The 23,769-nt window shown below is 39.1% G+C and overlaps 1 protein-coding gene across 2 annotated transcripts in view; it reads left to right on the top strand.

Annotated features, from left to right (window-relative positions):
* PSMD1 (proteasome 26S subunit, non-ATPase 1) overlaps positions 1-19,265 on the top strand; it is a 113,609-nt gene extending 94,344 nt beyond the window's left edge. Inside the window, exons 19-25 of one of the 2 annotated variants that reach the window (XM_055290947.2) lie at positions 2,597-2,699; positions 7,903-8,072; positions 10,180-10,272; positions 11,698-11,784; positions 12,369-12,515; positions 17,089-17,244; positions 19,037-19,265. In XM_055290947.2, coding sequence (XP_055146922.1) covers positions 2,597-2,699; positions 7,903-8,072; positions 10,180-10,272; positions 11,698-11,784; positions 12,369-12,515; positions 17,089-17,235 — 747 coding nt within the window. In that variant the 3' untranslated portion in view covers positions 17,236-17,244; positions 19,037-19,265. The remainder of the gene's footprint in view (positions 1-2,596; positions 2,700-7,902; positions 8,073-10,179; positions 10,273-11,697; positions 11,785-12,368; positions 12,516-17,088; positions 17,245-19,036) is intronic. The other variant, XM_055290948.2, reaches the window with a different exon arrangement.
* The last annotated feature ends 4,504 nt before the right edge of the window (positions 19,266-23,769 follow it).

Consider the following 23,769-nt stretch of genomic DNA (forward strand, 5'->3'; position numbering starts at 1 on the left):
TTTTTCCAGCAATATAGAGTATACAAGTAAAAACATGAGATGAATGTTAAAAATGCAGCTTTTTGAGAAGGTAGATTTTAAATATACATAGTACAATGCATGGATCACAGTGCTGCATAAAATTTTAATTGTCTTTTTTTGTGAGATTGTCATGATATAAAATGGGAAACTAATATGATTTTTCTCCTGCAAATTCTACTTTTTGATTTTTTTGGTGGAGGGAGACCATACTATTCATAACAATGACATTGAGTTAGAAAATCTTAATCCTCACCCTGATTACCATTAATTGCTGTGACAGCAAGCAAACCAATTGTTTTGCTTGTCTTTTTAGTCTTCATATCTGTAACTAGATGTGAATAGAGGGAGTAGACCAGATGGTCTCAAAGCTGCCTTCCAAATTTAATGTATGTCCTAATCTACTAAAATAATTCTTTACCAAGAATTACAGTAATGAAAATTAAGTTACTGATACATAAGAAATAAAATGTGAGAAAAAAATTTAAAATGATAAAAACTAGCTTTTTAGAGCATTCTATTTAATATTAGATAAGCCTATTATATAGTTGGACTGATTTTTTTAATCCATTTTTCAGTTTTACTGAATGCTTTTCTGTTGTTTTGGGTACAATTTTAAATTTAAATTCTTCCCTATAATGTACATTCAGTGCTTTGTTCTATGTTTCTTTTTATAATTTCATGAAATATTTCTTAAGCCTTTAGCACATAAAATTTCCATCCTATATAAGGTAATGTAAATGTTCATCTAAAATAAGTTCAGAATCAAAGGAATTTGACTTGTTGAACCAGAATAAAAGCGTCAAACATGAGAATTTTTTTTTTTTTTTTTTTTTTTTTGGGATGGAGTTTTGCTCATGTCGCCCAGGCTGGAGTGCAGTGGCACAATCTCGGTTCACCGCAACCTTTGCTTCCCGGGTTCAAGCGATTCTCCTGCCTTAGCCTCCTGAGTAGTTGGGATTACAGGCACCCGCCACCAATGCCCAGCTCAGTTTTTTGTATTTTTAGTAGAGATGGGGCTTTGCCATATTGGGCAGGCTGGTCTCAAACTCCTGACCTCAGGTGATTCACCTGCCTCGGCCTCCCCCAAAGTGCTGGGATTACAGTCATGACCCACCACACCCGGCCACATGAGAATTTTTTTAAGTAGAGGGGAATTTAGTGACGATTTAATCATGCTAGGTTTTATAGTTAAAGAAATCCTAGAGAAGTAAGTGACTTAAGTGGTTGTGTGCTAGGTAGTGGCAGAGTTAGTTCATTGTTTCCCCACTATATTCTGTTTCTGCCTGTGAATAAAAAATGAGAACCATGTTCAAGGAATATTATTTTGTTAGTAGCATTTAGATTGCAGAGATAATAGGAGGGATTGGTAGGATTCTTCCCCCATATGGTGAAACAGTCATGCTTATTGAACTATGAGATGCCCTTTATACATTACACTACATATATGTTACCTCATATAATCCTATAATAGCCACGTAAGGTAGGTGCTAACATCCCTGTAGAGATGAAGATACTGAGGTTCATAAAAGGTAGTAACTTACCCAAACAGCTTGTAAGAACAGCTTATAAGCCAGGATTGTGCGATTCTATTATTCTGCCACTATATCACATTGTGGCCTCCCAGACCAAGACAAATGAAAGGGGGAAAAGATTCTGAAAGAATATGTAATGCAGATAAAGTCTTTATATTAGGAAACTCAAATTTGGTATTTTCTGCTTTTGGCAGATTTGGGGAGCTCCATGATTATGTGCTTCTTGAACAAGCCGACTTCTTCCTGGGTGCCTACCATTTGAAAAGCACTGTTGGGAAAACAGAGAAGTGTAAGACATAGAAGAAGCATAAAATAGTTTACTTATTGTCACCCAAACAGATTTAAAGGAATCACTCTCTTTATTCATACAGAATATATTTTATAAATATATTTTCTAATCAAAATAATACATATTAATTTTAGAAAATGCAGAAAGGATAAAGAATTACCAGTAATCCCACCCTAAGTGAGTCAGCACATTTTCCATTCTGATACGCTCCTTTTGGTACAAGTACACATTCTGATGAGTCCTCAGAAAATTAATGTGAGTAGATAATGGAAATCTTTACTTTATGTGAATATACTTAATCCAAAAGATACCTCACACAGCTTTGGTGAAGGATAATTTACTTTAAGGTGGAACTGAAGGACTATACTTTTTAGGAAACCCGCAAGGTTGGTGGTAAACAGAATAGCTATAATTCAAAATGCAATGAAAGGCTTAGTGTTTGCTGGGACTCTTTAGGCCTGCTGGCTAACAGTGGTAATGTATGAAATCGCATTCAATATTCCTTTGACCTTTAAACATCCACTGTGGAATGAGGATTGAAGACAGAGCTGGTGCTCCCACACTAAAAAGTCATAACACCCGTGATTTCAACCACGGAACTGCTCTGCCTTCAAGTCTGGTCTATATCCCTCTCTTGAGCATTATGAAACTCAGAACTAACTCTCATTATCATTGGAGCAATATTATTCCCTGTTCTAAAATGGTACCACAAATGAGTAGACTTAGACTATAATTCTTTCTCTTGCCCCTTCAGGTGAATCAGTTCAGACAGCTGTATTCCAAAGTCATCAATGATAAGCATGATGATGTCATGGCCAAGTTTGGCGCTATTCTGGCCCAGGGCATATTGGATGCAGGTAAATGTTTTTAAGTCTTCAAGATTTATTTATTTAAACTAAATCTAATAAAATAACTATCTGCTCTAACTATATGACATAATGGAAATTGAGTCTGAGGCAAATTATTCCTGGAGAAAATTTGGAGCCTGCAGTTCATAGAGATCAGGTACATTTAAGAGTACAGGCCAGGCGCGGTGGTTCACGCCTATAATCCCAGCACTTTGGGAGGCTAAGGCGGGCAGATCACCTGAGGTTGGGAGTTCGAGGCCAGCCTGACCAACATGGAGAAACCCCGTCTCTACTAAAAATATAAAATTACCCGGGCGTGGTGGCACATGCCTGTAATCCTAGCTACTTGGGAAGCTGAGGCAGGAGTATCACTTGAACCCAGGAAGTGGAGATTGCGGTGAGTCGAGATCACGCCATTGCATTCCAGCCGGGGCAACAAGAGCAAAACTCGGTCTCAAAAAAAAAAAAAAAAAATAGAGTACAGGCTGTTGGCCAGGCACGGTGGCTCACGTCTGTAATCCCAGCACTTTGGGAGCCCAAGGCAGGTGGATCACCTGAGGTCAGGAGTTCAAGACCAGCCTGGCCAACAAGGTGAAACCCTGTCTCTACTAAAAATCCAAAACATTAGCCAGGAGTGGTGGCATGCGCCTGCAATCCCAGCCACTCAGGAGGCTGAGGCAGGAGAATCACTTGAACCTGAGAGGCTGAGGTTGCAGTAAACTGAGATTGCTCCACTGCATTCCAGCCTGGGTGACAGTGACAGTGGTGACAGTGCCTGTCACTTAGTAAAGTGACTGTTGGTTGGTTTTTTGTTTTTCTTCTTTGAAGACAGTCTCACTCTGTCACCCAAGCTGGAGTGTAGTGGCGCCAGCATGGCTTGCTGCAGCCTTAACCTCCTGGGCTCAGGCAGTCCTCTTGCCTCAGCCTCCCAAGTAGCTGAGACTATAGGCATATGTCACCACACTCAACTAATTGTTTAAACTTCTTGTAGAGATAGGATCTCCCTAAGGGTCTCACTATGTTGCTCAGGCTTGTCTTGAACTCCTGGACTCGAGCAGTGTTCCCACCTCGACCTTCCAAAGTGCTGGGATTATAGCTGTGAACCACTGTGCCCAGCCAACTTATTTTTCCTTTAATTTTCTTAGTATTATATGAATTTTAAACAAGTTGACATTGAATCATTTTTGAGGAAAACATTTTAAATAAATTCTAGCAGCCAAATCACTTATAAAATAAGGTAAATTGAATATTTACTTAATAAATGCATACAGAGCACACTGTGTCATCTGGCTCCAGAATTCTCACTGTCCACCATAATACCATAGTCTATTTCAAAAGATAGAGTGGTGTGCTTTAGTTCCTTAGATTTGGGGTTCATTTGACATATGCCTTAACGTTATTATTGGTGACCTCCCTTTTTTTTTTTTGAGACAGAGTCCCGCTCTCTTGTCCAGGCTGGAGTGCAGTGGCGCGATCTCGGCTCACTGCAAGCTCCGCCTCCCGGGTTCATGCCATTCTGCTGTCTCAGTCTCCCCAGTAGCTGTGACTACAGGCGCCCGCCAGCACGCCCGGCTAATTTTTTTGTATTTTTAGTAGAGACGGGGTTTCACGGTGTTAGCCAGGATGGTCTTGATCTCCTGACCTCGTGATCCGCCCATCTCGGCCTCCCAAAGTGCTGGGATTACAGGTGTGAGCCACCACGCCCGGCTATTGGTGACCTCTCAAGAGGAGAAGAGCAGATACATACTTCATTGTTCAACTATGTGATTCTTTTTCTTGATGTACCCTATCCATGTGAATATAATCCTTTTTATTTTTGCTAATTTGAAAGGTGAGGAATAACATCTCAAGGTTTTTATAGCAATTCTATTATTAAGGGAGCATTTTTCTCACATTTATTAGCCATTATATTCTAAGAAAAACACTGTTAGCCTTATTTGTTGCAGTCATTTTTTCCTCAGTCAAATAGGAATGTGTGTATATTTGTAGTGAAGGAGATCAGGAAAAGAAGCTGCCATTATTTGATAACTGTCATAAATTTTGTTTTTAATCTTTTTGGGTTTTCTACTTGCTGAGAGTGTTTTAATCATACCACAGTTTTCAGAGTCCTTTTGTAATTTTAGATAATTTCCCTCATATGGCCTCTTTCTTTAAAAAAAAAATCCACATCTCCTTCTAATTTGATTAATCCTTTTTTCTTTATTAGGTTTGCCAGTAATTTCTCTATTTATGTACTTACTCTGTTCTTTTTTTGTAAATTCTTTATTTTTGATCTTATCTTTATTTGCAGTTTTATAACTTTGGTGTTCTAAATTTTTGAGGCAGATGTTCCTCTCTTTTAACCTATTTGTCTAATGGAGTTTTTTTGTTTGGTTAGTTTTTATTTTCCAAGAAGTTGAGAGTTTTCTGGTTAAAATTTTAATATTGAGGCATAGTTTACTTTTCTCTTTCTTTTTAATTTGAAAAATATTTCCTTGTAGCTGTTTATAGATAAAAAAATTATATAAATATTTTAGGTAAAGTAAACCATTTCAATTCTAGATGGTATTGATTCCCTCCCATTTACAAGCTACATATGTGGATATCCATAGTTTCTCCCTTCTCATTCTTCACTACCTTCCAATATTTTATATTATGTTTATGTTGTCAACAGTTTGTGATATTTACATTGTCTTCAGAAATCATAATTCTTACAATTGTATGGTCTTAGTTTCATATTTAAATGGATTCAGTGCCCATTTCTTTTATTGCAGCTTTTTCATTCTTAGATTATCTGTACTAAGTCTAGATACTTAATTGGCTGGATTTTATCAGTAATTGAGTTTTTTTAATTGGGCTTTTAAAAATTTTTGGATTTACAGAAAAAATTGAGCAAGAAATGCAGTTTCCATATGTCCCCTTTGCCCCTCCAATTTCCCCTGTTATTGGCATCTTGTGTTAGTGTGGTATATTTGCTTACAATCAATGAGCCAATATTGACACATTATTATTCACTAAAGCCCCTAGTTTACATTAGAATTCACTCTTTATGTTGTACATTTTATGGGTTTTGACAGATCTTTAATGACATGTATCTACCATAACAGTATCATACAAAATAGTTTCACTACCCTAAAAATTCCCTGTGCTTAACCTATTCATCCCTCCTTGCCCTCCCCACAAGTCCGTGACCTTTTTACTGTCTCCATAGTTTTATTTTATTTTGTTTTAATAAATAAAGTTTCAAATTTATTGAAAGTTTTTTATAATACCCTCTTACTTTCTCAATGTCTATGGAATCTGTAGTGATATCCCCTTTTTCATTCTTTTTCTTTCTAAAAAATTTATTTTTATTTATTTTATTAAGGTATGGTTGACAAATAGAAATTGTACATAGAGTGTACATGGCGCTTTGATATATATATATATAGTAAAAGAGTTAAATCAAGCTAATTAACATCTGTCACCTTACATACTTATCATTTTTTGTTATGAGAAAATTTAAGATCTCTTTAAGCAATTTTCAAATATACAGCACGTTATTATTAGCTGTAGTCATCATGCAGTACTATAGATCTCCTGAACTTACTACTCATCCTAATTGAACTGTCTCCACAGTTTTAGTTTTGCCTTTTCCAGATTTTCATATAGTTTGAATAATACATTATATAGCCTTTTCAGATTACTTCTTTTGGTGGTGAGTATTTAAAACAACATTTAGGGATAACATTTTACTGCTTTGTAATTTTTTTTTCTCTTTCAGCTGCCACTTTTTAAAGTGTATGATTTTAGACTACACCCCTTCACTTGTTTGTTCACCACTACCACAGTTTTTTACTGGTTTTTACTATATTAGGGTTACTTGTTAAGAATTGGGGGAGACTGCTCTGGGCCACTACCTGTAGGGTAGCCTTGCTCTGCAAGGAGCAATACAAAAAAAGAAAAATAAAATTTTAATTAAAAATATAAAAACAAAATTATATATTAAGAAAAAAGAATTAGAGGAGGATAATTCTATGTTTTGCCTCTTCTCTGCCAGATTTACTACAAGTCATCTCACTGTATTCTCCTTCCTTCCTCTTTCAGCCTCTGTTTGTCTTTTCCTTTTCTTCTTTTTCTTTTTTCATCTTCTTTTTTTGTTTGGGGCTTTTTTACTTTATCTGTTTGTCTTGTGGACCAGTGAAGTTTTGGCGCTTCTATTTCTGTTTATTTATAACAATTTTTGTTTTAGACATTTATTACATAAAAGTTCTTTTCTTTTTTTTTTTTTTGGCCCCACTCTGTCACCCAGCCTGGAGTGCAGTGGCATGATCTCAGCTCACTGCAACCTCCACCTCCTGGGTTCAAGCAATTCTCCTGCCTCAGCCCCTCCTGTAGCTGGGACTACAGATGCATACCGCCACACCCGGCGAATTTTTTGTATTTTAGCGGAGACTGGGTTTTACCATGTTGCCCAGGCTGGTCGCGAACTCCTGATCTCAGGCAATCCACCCACCTCGGCCTCCCAAAGTGCTGGGATTACAGGTGTGAGCCACCACACCTGGTGCTACATAAAAGTTCTATACTGTAGTGTTCACTGTTATGAGCATAGAATTAATCTCATGTCCTTTCTCACTTTTTAATATCCTATCCTCGTAGAACACTGTGCTGCAACTGCATTAGAAAAATTTGCAGTCTTGATCCTCTCTCAGTAAAATTAGTGGTAGTAGAGCTGGCTTAGTGGCTCAAACACCTGTAATCCCAGCATTTTGGGAGGCCGAGGTGGGTGGATCATTTGAGGTCAGGAGTTTGAGATCAGCCTGACCAACATGGTGAGACCCTGTCTCTACTAAAAATACAAAAATTAGCTGGGCATGGTGGTGCATGCCTGTATTCCCAGGTATTCAGGAGGCTGAGGCATGAGAATTGCTTGAGCCTGGAGGTGAAGGTTGCAGTGAGCTGAGATTGCACCACCGCACTGCAGCCTGGATGACAGAATGAGACTCCATCTCAAAAAAAAAAAAAAGAGAGAAAAAAGAAAATTAGTGGTAGTAGAGAAAAATCTAGAGAGTGCAACTTCAAGGGAAGTTGAAGTGCAACTTCAAGGGAATGAAGTTGAAGTTTATGAGAACTCAAGTCAGTGTTTCGGTCTCTTCAGGGAGAAAAGCTGAAGATAAAGAAGATGATTGAAGTTTGTTACTATAATAATAGGACAATACTATTATTGTTCATGGTTTCTCTCATTTTTCTACAGGTGGTCATAATGTCACAATCTCCTTACAGTCCAGGACTGGGCACACTCATATGCCTTCTGTGGTTGGCGTCCTTGTATTTACCCAGTTCTGGTTCTGGTTTCCTCTTTCACACTTCCTGTCATTGGCTTATACCCCTACCTGTGTCATTGGCCTTAACAAGGACTTAAAGGTATGTCTGTGAGACCTCAGCTTTGTAGTATTTCCTTTTCACTGTATCTTATTCATATTTACTGCCCACTTGCAAGGATTTCCATTAAATTTTAAAGGCTGAGGCGGGCGGATCACGAGGTCAGGAGATGGAGACCATGGTGAAAACCCGTCTCTACTAAAAATACAAAAAAAAATTAGCCGGGCGTGGTGGCGGGCGCCTGTAGTCCCAGCTACTCGGAGAGGCTGAGGCAGGAGAATGGTGTGAACCCAGGAGGCGGAGCTTGCAGTGAGCCGAGATTGCGTCACTGCACTCCAGCCTGGGCGACAGAGCAAGACTCCGCCCCAAAAAAAAAAAAAAAAAAAAAAGATGAGTTAACATCTTATAATAACATTTTCCCTTCAAGTTGAATCGTCACCTTTTTGAATGGAGTGTGTCATTGAAAGTTTTGAAAATCATATCTCCTTACTAGCTGTGTAACTTCAAGTAATTAGTTGAGAAAGAATGGTGAGAGAGGGGGCTAAATATAAAGATATAAAGAGGCTTTATATACCACTGTGATGAATTTTATTTAATACTAAAGGCTGAGAACTGTTGAAGGATTTCAAATGATAAATGAACATGAGATTTCCATTTAGAAAGATCTTTCTGGTATCAGTGGAAACTCATTACAATGCTATTGCAGTAATCTAGGCAAGGAAGAATGCAAACCTAAACTAAATCTTTCAGATTTAGTTTTTCAGAGTTATCTGATACTCAAGTGGTTGATGGAAGAAAGAGTTATTACTAAAGGGAAAAAGCAAAATAGGAGGATGACCCTTTGGTAGAAGCAGGAAACAAGACCAACTGTGAGGAGCTCGGGAATCTGATGGAATGTAACTGCTCACTTAAGTCAGAAATTTAAGGCACTGCATGCCCTGTCATCACATTTGTAGTCATTTTTTTTAATGGAGTTTGTGTTTAGGTCTTTCTTAGTCCTGTGACTTGATGATTCATCTTCTTGTTCTTTAAAAGTCAAAAGGCTTTTTGACCTTTAAATAACTCTTACATCTGGTCATCACTGTTGAAATGTTCTACTAAATTTTCAGAGTGGAAAAGTTTTAGGCTTAAAACTGACTGGTAAAAATAGAATATTTCTTTGTATTGATTTTTTAGTATAGCTGTACAGCCGGTTATCCTTTGTTAAGTGTTTTGGTATTAAAACTGCTCACATTTGTAAATATTGAGCAGCTTTACTGTCAGAACAAGAATCCGTTGGTTTCCCAATCCCTAACTTTTAACATTGTAATTAAACATCCTGTAAAACCTGTTTTATTCTCTGCCAAACAATTTTGTGATTGCTGTTTGTACTCTTTGTAATGAAAATGGGATGGAGAAGATAAGGTTCTTTTTCCTTATGGTGGTGTTTATTATCATCCTCCATCAATGCAGATTGGGTAAATAGAGAAAAATGCAGGCCGGGTGTGGTTGTGCACATCTGTAGTCCCAGCTACTTGGGAGGCTGAGGCAGGAGAATTGCTTGAATCCCGGAGTCAGAGGTTGCAGTGAGCTGAGATTGCACCACTGCACTCCAGTCTGGGTAACAGAATGAAACTCTGTCTCAAAAAAGAAAGAAAGGAAGAATTCAGACCAAAGAACTTTAAAACTGGTCACTAGGTAATGTAAAGCTGACTTTCTATTAGGCTCATGTTAGACTCTTACAAGGCATGATTATATATGATGTGGAAACTGTATACAGGCTAGTGTAAGTTACTAGTCTGGTACAAAGAAGGGAAATGGCAGTTTGTATGCAGGATAGACCATCAAATGCTTTACAAAGGAGAAAACGGTCCATCTGATGCTCACACCATGAATAGAACTTACCCATTGAAGCAGGTTGGTTTGTTCGTAAAGCTAAAGGGATGCCCATTCAAAGGCATAGAGATTAAGAAAAGTATAGAGAACTGCAGGTAATTCTGTAAAGAACCTAAAAACTAAATCAGTAAAAGAAGACATGCCTTTCAGAGTGGAGTCATAACATAGTTGAACATATAGCCTGCATTAAAACTTTGGTCTCCTTTTGTATCTGTATGCTTGTGGAGAGCACAGAATGCTTAAAGCCAATGTTATTTTAATGGAATTTCTTCAGATGCCGAAAGTTCAGTATAAATCGAACTGTAAACCATCCACATTTGCATATCCTGCCCCTCTGGAAGTACCAAAAGAAAAAGAAAAGGAAAAGGTAGGTTCTTTGTTCCTTTTAGCAGCATTTGTACTTAAATATAGGAGCCACTGAGTATTTTACTTTTTCTTTAACTATGTTTTATGTTTTAAAAGTAACACTTCTTATGCTAACATTTGACATTACACAAGAATATGAAGTAAAAGTCCTTTTTGTCTCTTGGTCATCCAAGTCTCATGTCACAGGACTCACAACTTCTGAATCCCTCTGAAGGTTTTCTCTGCACATGTCTGTACTTTTTATACCACAAATAGAATTATTCTGTACATACTTTTCTGCATCTTGTTGTTTTCACATTAACTATATATTTGTTTATTTTTAAAACTTTCAATGTATACAGATCTCATTTTTTTCCCAGAGCTGCAAAACAATGCCTTTACTGTGTGTTAGTACTGTTTGTTTTACCAGTTTTTTCTTTGATATTCATTTAAGGTTATTTCTCATTTGTTACCCCTACACAAGTGAGCCTAGAATTGAAAGTCTTTATACACATGTATTTGTGCACTGTGTGAGTGTATCTGTAGGTTAGAATCCTGGATGTCAGGTTACTTGATGAAAAGTAATGCACATTATGTTCATAGTTATTAACTAATTTGCCTTTCAAAATGGACATAATCACTTTATACTCCAACCATGTATGAGGACACTCCTGTATTAAAGAATAATACATTAAAGAGTTGTACTTGCCCATAAAGTTTTACTCAGTAAAATTATACTTTTTTGATACCTTATATATAGGAAAATGGCTCTTTCTCTCATGATAATTTTCATATTGGCCAGTTGTTGATTATTTGCTGTAAATTTTGTGTATAAGTAAGGGTAATTAACCAAATTTGAGGGTGGCAGTTAAGGAATATCCTTGACAGCATCTTGTTTCATCAGCTATGTTTCAGACCTTCCTTTGGGTCTGAAACAAAATCAGCTTTTACACCAGTATTGCCCAGCTTTTCACCTTTGTTTTCAGTGAGACCCATGAAGGAGAATAATGTAGGCTAACCACTCACCCACTGTGTATTAGCATTGTAAGACATGTAGTCCAGAGAGAATATCTCTACAACTAGCACTGAAGGAAATTGTTCTATTTCCCATTGCTTTCCCATAAAGCAAAAAGGCTATAGCACCCAAATCTTAATCTTGGAAGTACATGATAGCAAATTCATATCCAAGGTAGGCTGCAGATCAAAAAAAGGGAAGAGTTATATTGGACACAAGCCTCCAAGAACTAAAGATTCACTTGATGACAAGAGTAGTAAATTATTTCAGTAAATGTCCTGCTTAGTTTTCCCATTTATTCTTTTATATATATGTATATGTAATACTTACTGCTAGGAAATAGAATAGTGTTGTAGGACTGAGTTCTCTAGGGCTTGCATGTTTGTATGTCAGTAAGGGATTACAACAATTTACCCTGCTCATTTCCCCTAGGTTTCTACTGCTGTATTATCTATAACTGCCAAGGCTAAAAAGAAGGAAAAAGAAAAGGAAAAAAAAGAGGAGGAGAAAATGGAAGTGGTAGGTATAACTTGGTGGTCATATGGATTGAAGTATCTCTGTCTCTGTCATGGTCGAGATTCTTCCTTAGTTGAATATTATTCTACCTTGTTGTTGGCTTCCTTCAAATAATTGTCCTGTTCCCAGCATGTAGAATCATCAAATTGTACTTGAAAGACACTCTAGAAAATATATCCATTTGTGGGAAGAATAGAAGGGTACAAATCAGTAAAAAGTTCCTAGAGCAAATGACAACTAAAATAGGTTTTGAAGGGCAAAGTAGGTTTTTCCACAGGCAAGATGATGAGGTAGGAGAAAGAAAAACCCTTTCAAGCAAAGGGATTATCATTTGTTTAGGCAGACCTTTTTATGATCTCCACTGGTAGAAAACTTTTTATCCTTTAAAACCAAGTCAAATACCATTCTCATTCCTAAGCAGAGTTACTTTTCCCTCCTCTGAGTCTGATAGCACTTTAGTTGTACTTCCATTACTACCGACCACTACCTCTTGTACCTTATAGCTGCTCAGTAAACTTCAGATGTTACTCAGTTCTGTGGAACAGAAATGAACTTCTATTGAGCTTTTTTAAAATTTTATTTTATAGGATGAGGCAGAGAAAAAGGAAGAAAAAGAGAAGAAAAAAGAACCCGAGCCAAACTTCCAGTTATTGGATAACCCAGCCCGAGTTATGCCTGCCCAGCTTAAGGTCCTAACCATGCCGGAGACCTGTAGATACCAGCCTTTCAAACCAGTAAGTCACCAGTGACTCTTAGCTGTATATACCAGTGGGATATTAATCCATAGAACAATAGAATATTGATAGAGAATGGTAAATCTCCAAAGCATTGGAGCAAGCTCACTAGTTCTAAGAAATTATTTAACAAAAGAGAGAATGTTCTTTTCCATTTCATATAGATTTGGGAGAATTTTTCTTTTCCCTGTGTAACCCTACAAACTCCCGTCTTCTACCACAGACACACGACGTAGGAGTTCCTAATACAGCAATTTGATTAGGAATATAGACTCTACAGCCAAGCATACGGGATTTGAATCTTGAGTATATGGCTCAGGCTAAGTGGCCTTAGGCCAGGTACTAAATCTCTCCCTGCCTCAGTTTTCTTTAGTATAAAATAGAGGTTACCATCCCTGACTCAGAAATGAGGCACAGATTGAACAAGCACTGAGAACAAGACTTGGGACTGCTCAATAAGTGTTGATTATTATGGTAATTACACCGTTGTCTTTTTTTTTTTCTATTTTATTACACCATTGTCATAAATGCATTGCATTTTAGTTAGAAAAGGATCTTCATGGAATTTAATTTATTCCAAGACAGAGTGCTGCATGTTAGAAACAAATGCTTATCAGAAATATGAGCATGATACTGCCTTTATCTTCCAGGTTCTTATAGAAAACTAGGGCGCCATCAGTAGACCCATCCAAGACATCCAGATGCTAGATCTGTCTAAAATGTCAGAGATTCGATTTCTAGATCCTTATCCATATACAAGAGTAAACTTATCAACCTGATGGTGGGTCAAAGGCAACTCCTACCTATAATTGTGAGTCGGGGTCTTACCTGACTAATTTATCAGCTAGAAGAGATAAAGCCAAGGGATGCAAGATAGTGTATGTAGTGGTTTAGAGCTGGAATTTGGCATAACTGGGTTTTTATTTCTACTATTAGCTGTGTGACTAAGACAAGTCATTTAATCTTTGTATTTCAGTTTCCTCATCTGTTAAATTGGTAGGTAATGCTACCTACCTCCTGCTGATGTTGTGGAGATTAAATAGGTTGTTACATGTAAAGCACCTAAAACAATGGTAAATGCTAATCTGTAGCACTGCCTGATCTGTAGTAGTTGCTGTGTAGTGTTAAATGAATGGACAGAATCATCAATGGATACCTTTAATGCGGTCACTGTCTGATCTGCAACCTGGTTCATCTCAGTGGCGGTTTTACAGAGAACGTATTCTAACAGTGTCTATAAACTTATCTTGCCAGTAGCATGGGAATCCAGAACAGATGTATTAGGACACAACTAGTGCATACTCTAAGCACGTGAAATAACTAGTGTTTTTGATAATTATGAATTAAGACAGTGAGGCACATGCTCAATGCCTTAAGGCCATATGAGCACACTGTTTACCACAGTAGGAAACTAAATGATTGCTATGCCTTTGCTCAAATTAAGTCAGAGATAGCTATAACAGTTGGTCCACCTATGAATTAAAAGACCGCCTATGTCTGTGCAAGGAAGAAGTGAGGAGTCCTGTTGAAGGTATAGCCCTACACACACACACACACACACACACTCCTCCAAAGAGTGGGAGACTTTGTGTTCCAAAGTGTTTAAGGAAATTCCTGTCCAGTTGTTAGCTGACTACTAAGTTAATTGAGCATTGACTTTAGTGGACACACTAATCAGGGAATACAAACTTTATAGAATAGGAGAAAATATTTTCAAATCATTTATCTGATAAGACAGTTATATCTAGAACATATAAAGAGCTCCTCCAACTCAACAATAAAAAGACAACCTAATTTAAAACAGGCAAATGATTTGAATAGACATTTCTCCAAAAAAGGTGTACAGATGGGCAAATAAGCACATGAAAAGATGCTCAACATCATTACTCATTAGGGAAATGCAAATCAAAACCATAACAGGTGCAGTGATTCCCACTTACAGTCCCAGCTACACGGGAGGCCGAGGCAGGAGGATTGCTTGAGCCCAGTAGCTCGAGGCTGTAGTGCAATATGATTGTGCCTATGAACAGCCACCGGACACCAGCTTGGGCAACATAGCAAGACCCCATCTCTTAATTTAAAAAGAAACACAAAACCATAAGAAAATACCACATTCTACCCACCAGGATGGCTATAATCAAAAAGACCACACAATAATAATCATTGACAAGAATGTGCAGAAATTGGAACCCTCATAGAGTAATAGTAGGAAAGTAAAGTTACAGCCACAGTGGAAAAAAAGAGTTTGGCAGTTCCTCAAAAAGTTAAATGTAGTCTTATCATATGACCCAGCAATTCCATTCCATACCTAAGAGAAGAGAAAACTGTGCCCACACAAAAACTTACACACTAATGCTCATAACAGCATGATTCATAATAGCCATAAAACGGAAGCAACTTAAATGTCTTATCAACTGATGAATGAATAATGTGAGATAATAATGGAATATTATTTGGCCATAAAAAGGAAAGACTTACTGATATATGCTACAGTGTGTGTGAACCTTGAAAACATTATTTTAAGTAAAAGAAGCCAGACATAGAAGACTGCATATGGTATGGTTCCCTTTATGTGAAACGTTCAGAAAAGGCAAATCTATAGAGACAAGTTAGATTGGTGGTTACCAAGGACAGGGGAAGGGGAGAATGGAGAGTGGCTGCTAATGGGCGCACAGTTTCTTTAGGTTGATGCAGATATTTTTGAATTAGATAGCAGAAGTATTAATAGCTGCACAAGTTTGTGAATGTACTAAATTGTATACTTTGAGAGAATGAATTTTATGTTAATATATCTCATTTTAAAAAAGAAAACACTGCCTCTGTGTATGTGCAGTGACTCACTCCCCTACCCTCAGTGGCAAGGTCATGGGACCCTTCCTCAGACACTGCATTTGAAAGAGGCCGCTGTAGTTTCAGAAACAAGTAACATTCCTACCCTGCTTCCTGTCCACTGTGAAGCAAGAGGAAGTGTTTCATTGCCTATATCTACAGTTGTAATTAGTCTCCCCAGAGAACAGAAAATCGTGTATCTTATGCATAGAGGGTGCGAACTTTCTCACCAACGTATAAAGCATTAACAAACCTAGACCATGTATAGCTATAAACAGCCCTTTCCATGTGTTGATTTGGATTATTGATTTTGGGATTTTTTTTGTTGTTGTTATTGTTGTTTTTGTATGATGAGGCCCTCCTTTGATTAAGTTGGATTATTTCATTCCAGTTAAGCATGAAATAGCATAACCTGGATCCACATTTTCCAAACAATAGAAAGTCCTCGTGTGAACATGGGTATTTTCTTCTGTTTGGTAGGAGATTCATCTCCATTTGGTCCATTAGGTTCAAGTAAACTTTTAGGCTATGGAGGATTAGGACAGTGGCCCTATACTCCATTCTGGGAGTATTGGCAGTAAAGGCAGGGTCCATTCATAAAATGGATCCTCTTCAAGGAAAGCAAACTTTTTAAGGGAAGGGGTTGTAGAAAAATGTATAGATATGTGTGTGTTGGGAGAAGGGAAATAGTTTGGAGTTCACGAAGCACACCAGTTTTATAGCATGGCAGGGCAGAGTTCTGAGGAGTAAAAATTGGATTAGGTTGAACTGCAGTGATGCTTATACATATGTGAATCATTTAACTAATGTACTTGTGCTTCTTTTCCTTCCCAGTAATGTGCTTTGGTAGAAATATGCTTTTTCCAGATGTGCCCTGCCACTGTTGACTGATTTAATTACATAGAGCAGCGTTCCATTTCCTTTGACACAGGCAAGCAAATAGAATAAGATTAGCACACCAGAGAGGGGTGAATAGTTTAGTGTTTGAATTTACCTTCTGTAATATGTTTGGGAGAGGGCTTAATAGAATTGCTGCTACAGTCTACTTCCCTTTTGTTTCCCGTGTATTTTTTCATCAGCTTGCATCATGTGGATTTATAGATTAAAGTGAAAAACCCTCAGGTATCTGGGATATCTGTGTTATTCTCTCCATCATCCTGAAATTGCTGGAGAAAAAATTGGCTTTTAATTTATACACTCTCTTGTGTTCAAAATGATTATCATCTCACAAATCATACAGTATGCATTAGACTGCTGCTTAAACTTTAGTGTACATCAGATTGACTGGGATCTTGTTAGAATGCAGATTCTGCAGATCTAGGGTGGGGCCAGCTTTTCTGCATTTTTAACAAGCTCCAGGTGATAATGATGCTTCTGGCCCAGGACCACATCTTGAGTAGGAAGGAATTAGGATACTATATTTGGACAGTAAACATTCTCCCTGCAGTGAGACTGAGGCTGGTAGTCAAGGCCATGGCTGGGAAATAACTATTCCTAAATTGGGATGCATCATCCAAGTAGAACAGCATCACATGTTATACCATCTAGAGCTACTGGGTTAAGTTTGCAAATACTTCGTATAGATCACAGTTATCTTTATCCCAGTAAAGTTCTACTCCAGTTTTTCACTTCCAGATCATTTAAATAGTTTTAAAGTACCATTTAACAAGTATTTACTCTAGATTGTAGAGCACGCTTGAAATGTGAGTGGAGCTTATGCTTCTGCATGCCCCTGTGTTTTCAGCTCTCTATCGGAGGCATCATCATTCTGAAGGATACCAGTGAAGACATTGAGGAGCTGGTGGAACCTGTGGCAGCACATGGCCCAAAAATCGAGGAGGAGGAACAAGAGCCAGAACCCCCAGAACCATTTGAGTATATTGATGATTAAGGACCAGAGGTGCGTGTGCAACAAAATTATGAAGGGAAACTTCTTTGTCAATACTTCACAAATGTTTTTTGCAAGGACATCATCTCACTTTTTTCCTTCCTTTTGTGTTTAATCCTTATTTACCTAAACAGTATTAAAACTTCCCCCTCTTTCAACCTTTTTCTGCATATATAACCACAAATTCCTTTTTCCTTCCTCTTTGACTCGTACTCTACTAATGTTATTCAAAGTGGCTGGTCTGCAAACTATTTTTATAGGTCCATAAGGAGATAGGAAGCTTACTCCAGAATCTATCTGCTCAACGCTTCTTTCATCAAGAAAGTCTTCCCCAAAATGTCAGCTGAACTGCAGTTTGCTTAGTGATAAGTTGATTTGCATTCTGATGTAAGCTCCTTGTGGATCAGTTATAGTTGTGGACTGGCACTGGCCCATAGGTGTCACTTTTGAGTAGCACAAATATAGGCTTCTCACTGATTTTTCTCTCTCCACATCTCCTTGGGCAGTATTTTTGGCATAGAAGCCTTAACATACATTTATTCTGTGGTGCTATTGAACATCTACTGCGTATAAGACATAGTGCTTATAGGGACTTTGAAGTCAGTTAGACTAACCACAAGCCTGTGTCCATTGACAAAGATCATTTACTATCTCAGTGTCTTAACAGTGTTGAAAGGGAGTCTTTAGATGGGAAAGATTAGAGTAATCTAATTTCATGAAATTGTCATTCTTCATTTCCCCATTTTCTTTTGAGTGTTCATCACATATTTGAAGACATTGTGAGACATAATAAAGGTTTCCTAATTCCACCCAAGCACAAACACGTTTTCAGACAATTTTTTTTTTTTTTGAGACGGAGTTTCACTCTTGTTGCTCTTGGCTGGAGTGCAATGGCACAAACTTGGCTCACCGCAACCTCCGCCTCCTGGGTTCAAGCGATTCTCCTGCCTCAGCCTTTCGAGTAGCTGGGATTACAGGCATGCGCCACCACACCTGGCTGATTTTGTATTTTTAGTAGTGACAGGATTTCTCCATGTTGGTCAGGTTGGTCTCGAGCTATGGACCTCAGCTGATCCGCCCACCTCGGCCTCCCAAAGTGCTGGGATTAGGCGTGAGCCACTGCACCCGGCCAATTCATTCTACTCTTTAAAAAAAATAAGGACAGTATCATTTGTTATATTTAAAGGTCTGGTTGCAAATCTAGCATGCTGTGTGTTAGATACTGACTAGCAATTAAGGAAAGCTTTGCAGAAATCTCAGATAAATATTAAGGCAGAAACCTGCCATTAGTAGGAAAATATATTTATACCTCAGAAAGACTATTAGGGCCTTAGAGAAAGGGAGATTTATACCAACCTTCCTATTTTCTAAACTTACTTTTGAAAATTATCTTTCAGCCTTGATAGTTTCCTAAGCTTTACCCAACTTGCACAGGACAGTGTAGGCTATCATGATCACTCAGTCTGTCTGAGAATCGAGGTGACTCTCGTTAGCTCCCATCAAGCCTTTGGCAATACCTTATGGAAAACCCTTGATTACAGCTTTCAAGGCAGTTAACTACAAAATGGCTTAGAGGTTTATAGCTGGAAACTGGAATCTTGTTAGTTTTCAAAGGGGTAAAATATTCAGTCCGTTAGGAGTTTGGAAACTATAATCTGTCGTGGCACAAACTGGTATATTAGGACTGCAGAGGCGCGGGGTTGGGGCCTAATTTTAGATTTCAACAGTAGTAAAAGAGAAAAAAAAGAATGTCTTGAAATTAAGAATGACCCTAGCTACTACTGTTCTTTCTTCCCTTTCCCAGGATCTCATTTGCTTATCTGAAGAAGAAGATTGTCCAGGCTCATATTGGGAATGCTTATGAGGAAATTTGTGCTGAGACCTGCTATTCAATGCATGTATCATTGCCTCTGCGCTGACCTGAAGAACCCTGTCTCCAAGTCTTTGGTTGAAGAGAAGATATATGACTGTTGAGTGTGCTCTTTCACAGAACTTGGTTTTCAAATAAATATAAGATCTCCAGATGGACAAGACATTTGTTTTTCAGCCTGGGTTTTTAATAAATGTATCTAATCCTCCCCACACCATGAAATGCCTAAATCCCAAGAGCCAGAGTCTTGATTTACTAGGATGAGCATGCATGACTTTCATATTGTTGAAAAAGTCAAACTATTCTTAAATTATAGACCATTTGAAAATAATGGAAGGGAAAAAAATCAAACCTTGCTCATCACCCTCAAGAATTCTCTACAGTTTTGTTGTGGTTGTGAGTTGTTGTTTAGTATGGGGTCTAATCAGCCAGGGCAACATGATGAGACCCCCATCTCTACAAAAAAATTGAAAAATTAGCTGGGTAGGCCGGGCAGGGTGGCTCACGCCTATAATCCCAGCACTTTGGATGGCCAAGGTGGGCAGATTGCTTGAGCCAAGGAGTTTGAGACCAGCCTGGGCAACATGGCAAAAACTCACCTCTACAAAAAAAAAAAAATTAGACATGCACAGTGGCACATGCCTGTAGTCCCAGCTACTCAGGAGGCTGAGGTGGGAGGATCACCTGAGCTTGGAGGTCGAGGCTGCAGTGAGGGTTGATCGTGCCAGTGTACTCCAGCCTGGGTGACAGTTAGACACTGTCTAAAAAAAAAAAAAAATTAGCCAGGCAGGGTGGTATGCACCTGTAGTCACAGCTATTCAGGAGGCTGAGGTGGGAAGATCAATTGAGCCCAGGAGGTTGAGGCTGCAGTGAGCTGTGTTTGCACCACTGCACAACAGCCTGGGCAACAGGGCAAGACGCTGTCTCAAAAAAAAAAAAAAAGTCTCACTCTGTCGCTTAGGCTGGTCTCAAACTCCTGGGCTCAAGCAATCCTCCCACTCTAACCACCTGAACTAGTTTTTTAATCGCATAGAGGGTGTCATCACTTACTGAAGTCCCTTTCATAATCCAAGGGAATTGTGTGTTTAGGCAGCTCAGAAGCTTTTTTGTTAAACCTGTGCTTATTGTTTCTTGCTTTTGATCCTGTTAAAGACAATAGATAAAAATTATTTAGTTTCATTTAGCCACAGGATCTGATAACGTACCTTTATTCCTTTCTCATTTTCCAATCTTTTTTTCATGTTTTTTAAAAATTAAAGTATAATTTAAAAGCAATAAAATGCAGACATTTGAGGTATATACAGAATAATGAATTTTGACAAGTACAATTTTGGTTTCTAGATTATCAAGCCTTTCTTGGATGCTAGGCTTTTAGAATAAGCAGTCAGGGTTGATACTCTGACGACTACACCATCTCCTCATGTTCTGGCATATGAAATGGATGTTTCTGATTTACTGGGACATGGAATTAAAAAGAGCTGGATTTGAGCGGTTTTGTGTTGTTTTATGAGTAGGTAGCTTAGAAAATTATACAGGAATGGCATTTTGCCCCTACCTTGATTCTTTCACTTCTTAACTTAGGATGTAGTTTTCTGAGTCTTGGGGGGAAGAAACTATTCTTAAAGGAAACAAATTCCTGAGTAGATCAGCCCTAGTACATTCATCTACCACAGGCTTTTTTTTTAGGTCCAGGTCTAAAGGTTACTGATCCCAAAGGATCAACCACTCATTGGTTAATTTCATTGTATCCCCTCCTTTGTAAATTCCTTGTTTCCTCAATATCAGATGATTCTATAAAAGAGATTATCTCATTTCCTAGCCTCTCATTAGCTATGCCCTTCCTGTTCAAGCTTTTAACGTTGCTTGCATTTCAGACAGTTACCTCTTAACATTTCCCCTAGTATATGAAATGTTTAAAAAACAGAAGTCTCTGGATGTCAGTGTACAAAATTGAGTAGTCTGGGAGGGGTGATACATTCGCTGGCCTCCTGCCAATGTTGTCACATTCCTTCCAAAATAATAGACTGAACTTCAGAGAGCAATTAGCACTAGTTCCTATTAGGCAGTGCAATTCACAATTTAAATCTTGAAAAGGTTATAGCATTAAAAAGTGCAAGCTATAAAGTAAAATACCTACATGGAACAGATTATGATGAGACAGTCGGTATCTGCTATCCTGATGGATATTTATTTATTTATTTTGAGACAGAGTTCTGCTCGTGTTGCCCAGGCTGGAGTGCAATGGCGCGGTCTCGGCTCACTGCAACCTCTGCCTCCCGGGTTCAAGCAATTCTTCTTCCTCAGCCTCCCAAGTAGCTGGGATTACAGGTATTTGCCACCATGCCCAGCTAATTTTGTATTTTTAGTAGACACAGGGTTTCTACATGTTGGTCAGGCTGGTCTCGAACTCCCAACCTCAGGTGATCCGCCCACCTCAGCCTCCCAAGTAGCTGGGATTACAGGTATTTGCCACTATGCCCAGCTAATTTTGTATTTTTAGTAGAGACAGGGTTTCTACGTGTTGGTCAGGCTGGTCTCGAACTCCCAACCTCAGGTGATCCGCCCACCTCAGCCTCCCAAAATGCTGAGATAACAGGCATGAGCCACTGCGCTGGCCTCCTGATAGGCTTTTTTTTTTTCCCTAGATGTCCTGGGAAATGCATAGGACTGAGAGCTAACCAAGGAGTAAGGAAGTCTACAGTAAAATAAGAGTGAAAGTCATGTGAAAACAGGCTAGGAGCTAGAGTTGACAACAACCAATAGAAGAAACAGAACGGAGGGTGGCAGCAATTACTCCCAGATGGTGTCATTGTGGCACACAGTGTCAGGGTTGATGGTAAGTGGGATGCACAACACTGAAACCAGGTGCAAGTGATAAATTGTTTGGTTTCTTAAATGGGACCCATCCTAGAATCTAGTCTTTTTCCTACTGGCCTGCAGGTAAATGGTTCTTGCCTTTTAAAAGTACTCTCCTTGGGGCTGGATGCGGTGGCTCACACCTGTAATCCCAGCACTTTGGGAGGACAAGGCAAGTGGATCATGAGGTCAGGAGATCGAGACCATCCTGGGCAACATGGTGAAACCCTGTCTCTACTAAAAATATGAAACAATTAGCCAAGCGTGGTGGCACGTGCCTGTAGTCCCAGCTACTCAGGAGGCTGAGGCAGGAGAGTCGTTTGAACCCAGGTGGCAGAGGTTGCAGTGAGCCGAGATCACACCACTGCACTCCAGCCTGGGCAACAGAGCAAGACTCCGTCTCAAAAAAAAAAAAAAAATTATCCTTGGCTTTCTTGCTCTAATTTTCCTCCTGTCTCTGACCTCCTCTTCATTTGATAAATCAATAATATTTATCTTTATTTGAGCATCTGTTTGTGCAGAGATTCTTTGGTTTTTTGGCAAGTCTCACTCCCTCTGACTGCACTTTAACTGCCAACCTTCAGAATTTGGTCTTTGATCCTCTTCTCAGTCTACTTTCTCCAAGCAACCTCATCCATCCCATGTCACCCAGGCAGGGGAGTACAGTGGCACAATCCCGTCTCACTGCAATCTCCACCTTCTGGGCTCAAGCAGTCCTCTCACCTCAGCCTCCCGAGTAGCTGGGACTACAGGCGCATGTCACTACACCCGGCTAATTTTTTGTGTTTTTAATAGAGATGGGGTTTCACCATGCTGGCCAGGATGGTCTCCAACTCCTGAGCTCAGGTGATACACCCACCTGAGCTTACCAAACTGTTGGGATTACAGGCATGAGTCACCACACCCAGCCTCCTCTGAGCTTCTGACATGTACATTCAACAACTCACTGGTGTCCCTATCTGGGCTGCTGCACAAGCACTTAAAACATTATGTCCAACCACACTCCACACACATCCTGCTCTACTTTGGGCTCATGCCAAGCTCTCCATCCAGTTGCCCACACCAGAAACCCCAGCTTCACCTTGACTCGATGCTTGGCATCTCAATTATCTCTCCAGTTCATCCACTTCCCTTCCCCACTGCTCAGTACCCTCAGCTGAAGCATTTAACTGGTCTGTACTTCCAGGGTTGACCCATTCTAATCCATTCTCCAAATTGATCTCTAAAACACAAATCAGGCCAGGTATAATGGCTCACACCTATAATTCCAGCACTTTGGGAGGCCGAGGCAGGAATTGAAGACCAGCCTGGGCAACAAAGTGAGACCGTCTATACACACACACACACACACACCACTAGATGGGTGTGGTGATGCGTGCTTGTAGTCCCAACTACTCGAGAGGCTGAGGCAGGAGGATCGCCTGAGCCCAGGAATTCAAGGCTGCAGTAAGCCATGATCACGCCACTGCACTCCAGCTTGGATGACAGAGCCGGGACCCTGTCTCCACCAAAAAAAAAAAAAATGCATGCTAGTCTTAAAAATCTGTGCTTCCTTGTTACCAAATAAAGCCCAAATTCTTCAATACGTACACATGGCTGCCCAAGGCTTGAACTGCTGCTTGTCTCTCCAGGCTCCTGTCTCTTCATTCTTCTCTCACCTCACACTCAGAACTGCTTTTTACTTCCTCCAAAAACCCAGGCTTTCTGTCCCCCAGCCTTTGCACATACCATTCCCTCTGCCTGAAATGCCCACCTCTTTTGATTCCCACCATTTTCTGCCTAGATCTGGTAGATCTACTAGTTATTTAGGA

This window comes from Symphalangus syndactylus, chromosome 8, assembly GCF_028878055.3.
Source record: "Symphalangus syndactylus isolate Jambi chromosome 8, NHGRI_mSymSyn1-v2.1_pri, whole genome shotgun sequence".
In the NCBI taxonomy this organism is placed as follows: domain Eukaryota; kingdom Metazoa; phylum Chordata; class Mammalia; order Primates; family Hylobatidae; genus Symphalangus; species Symphalangus syndactylus.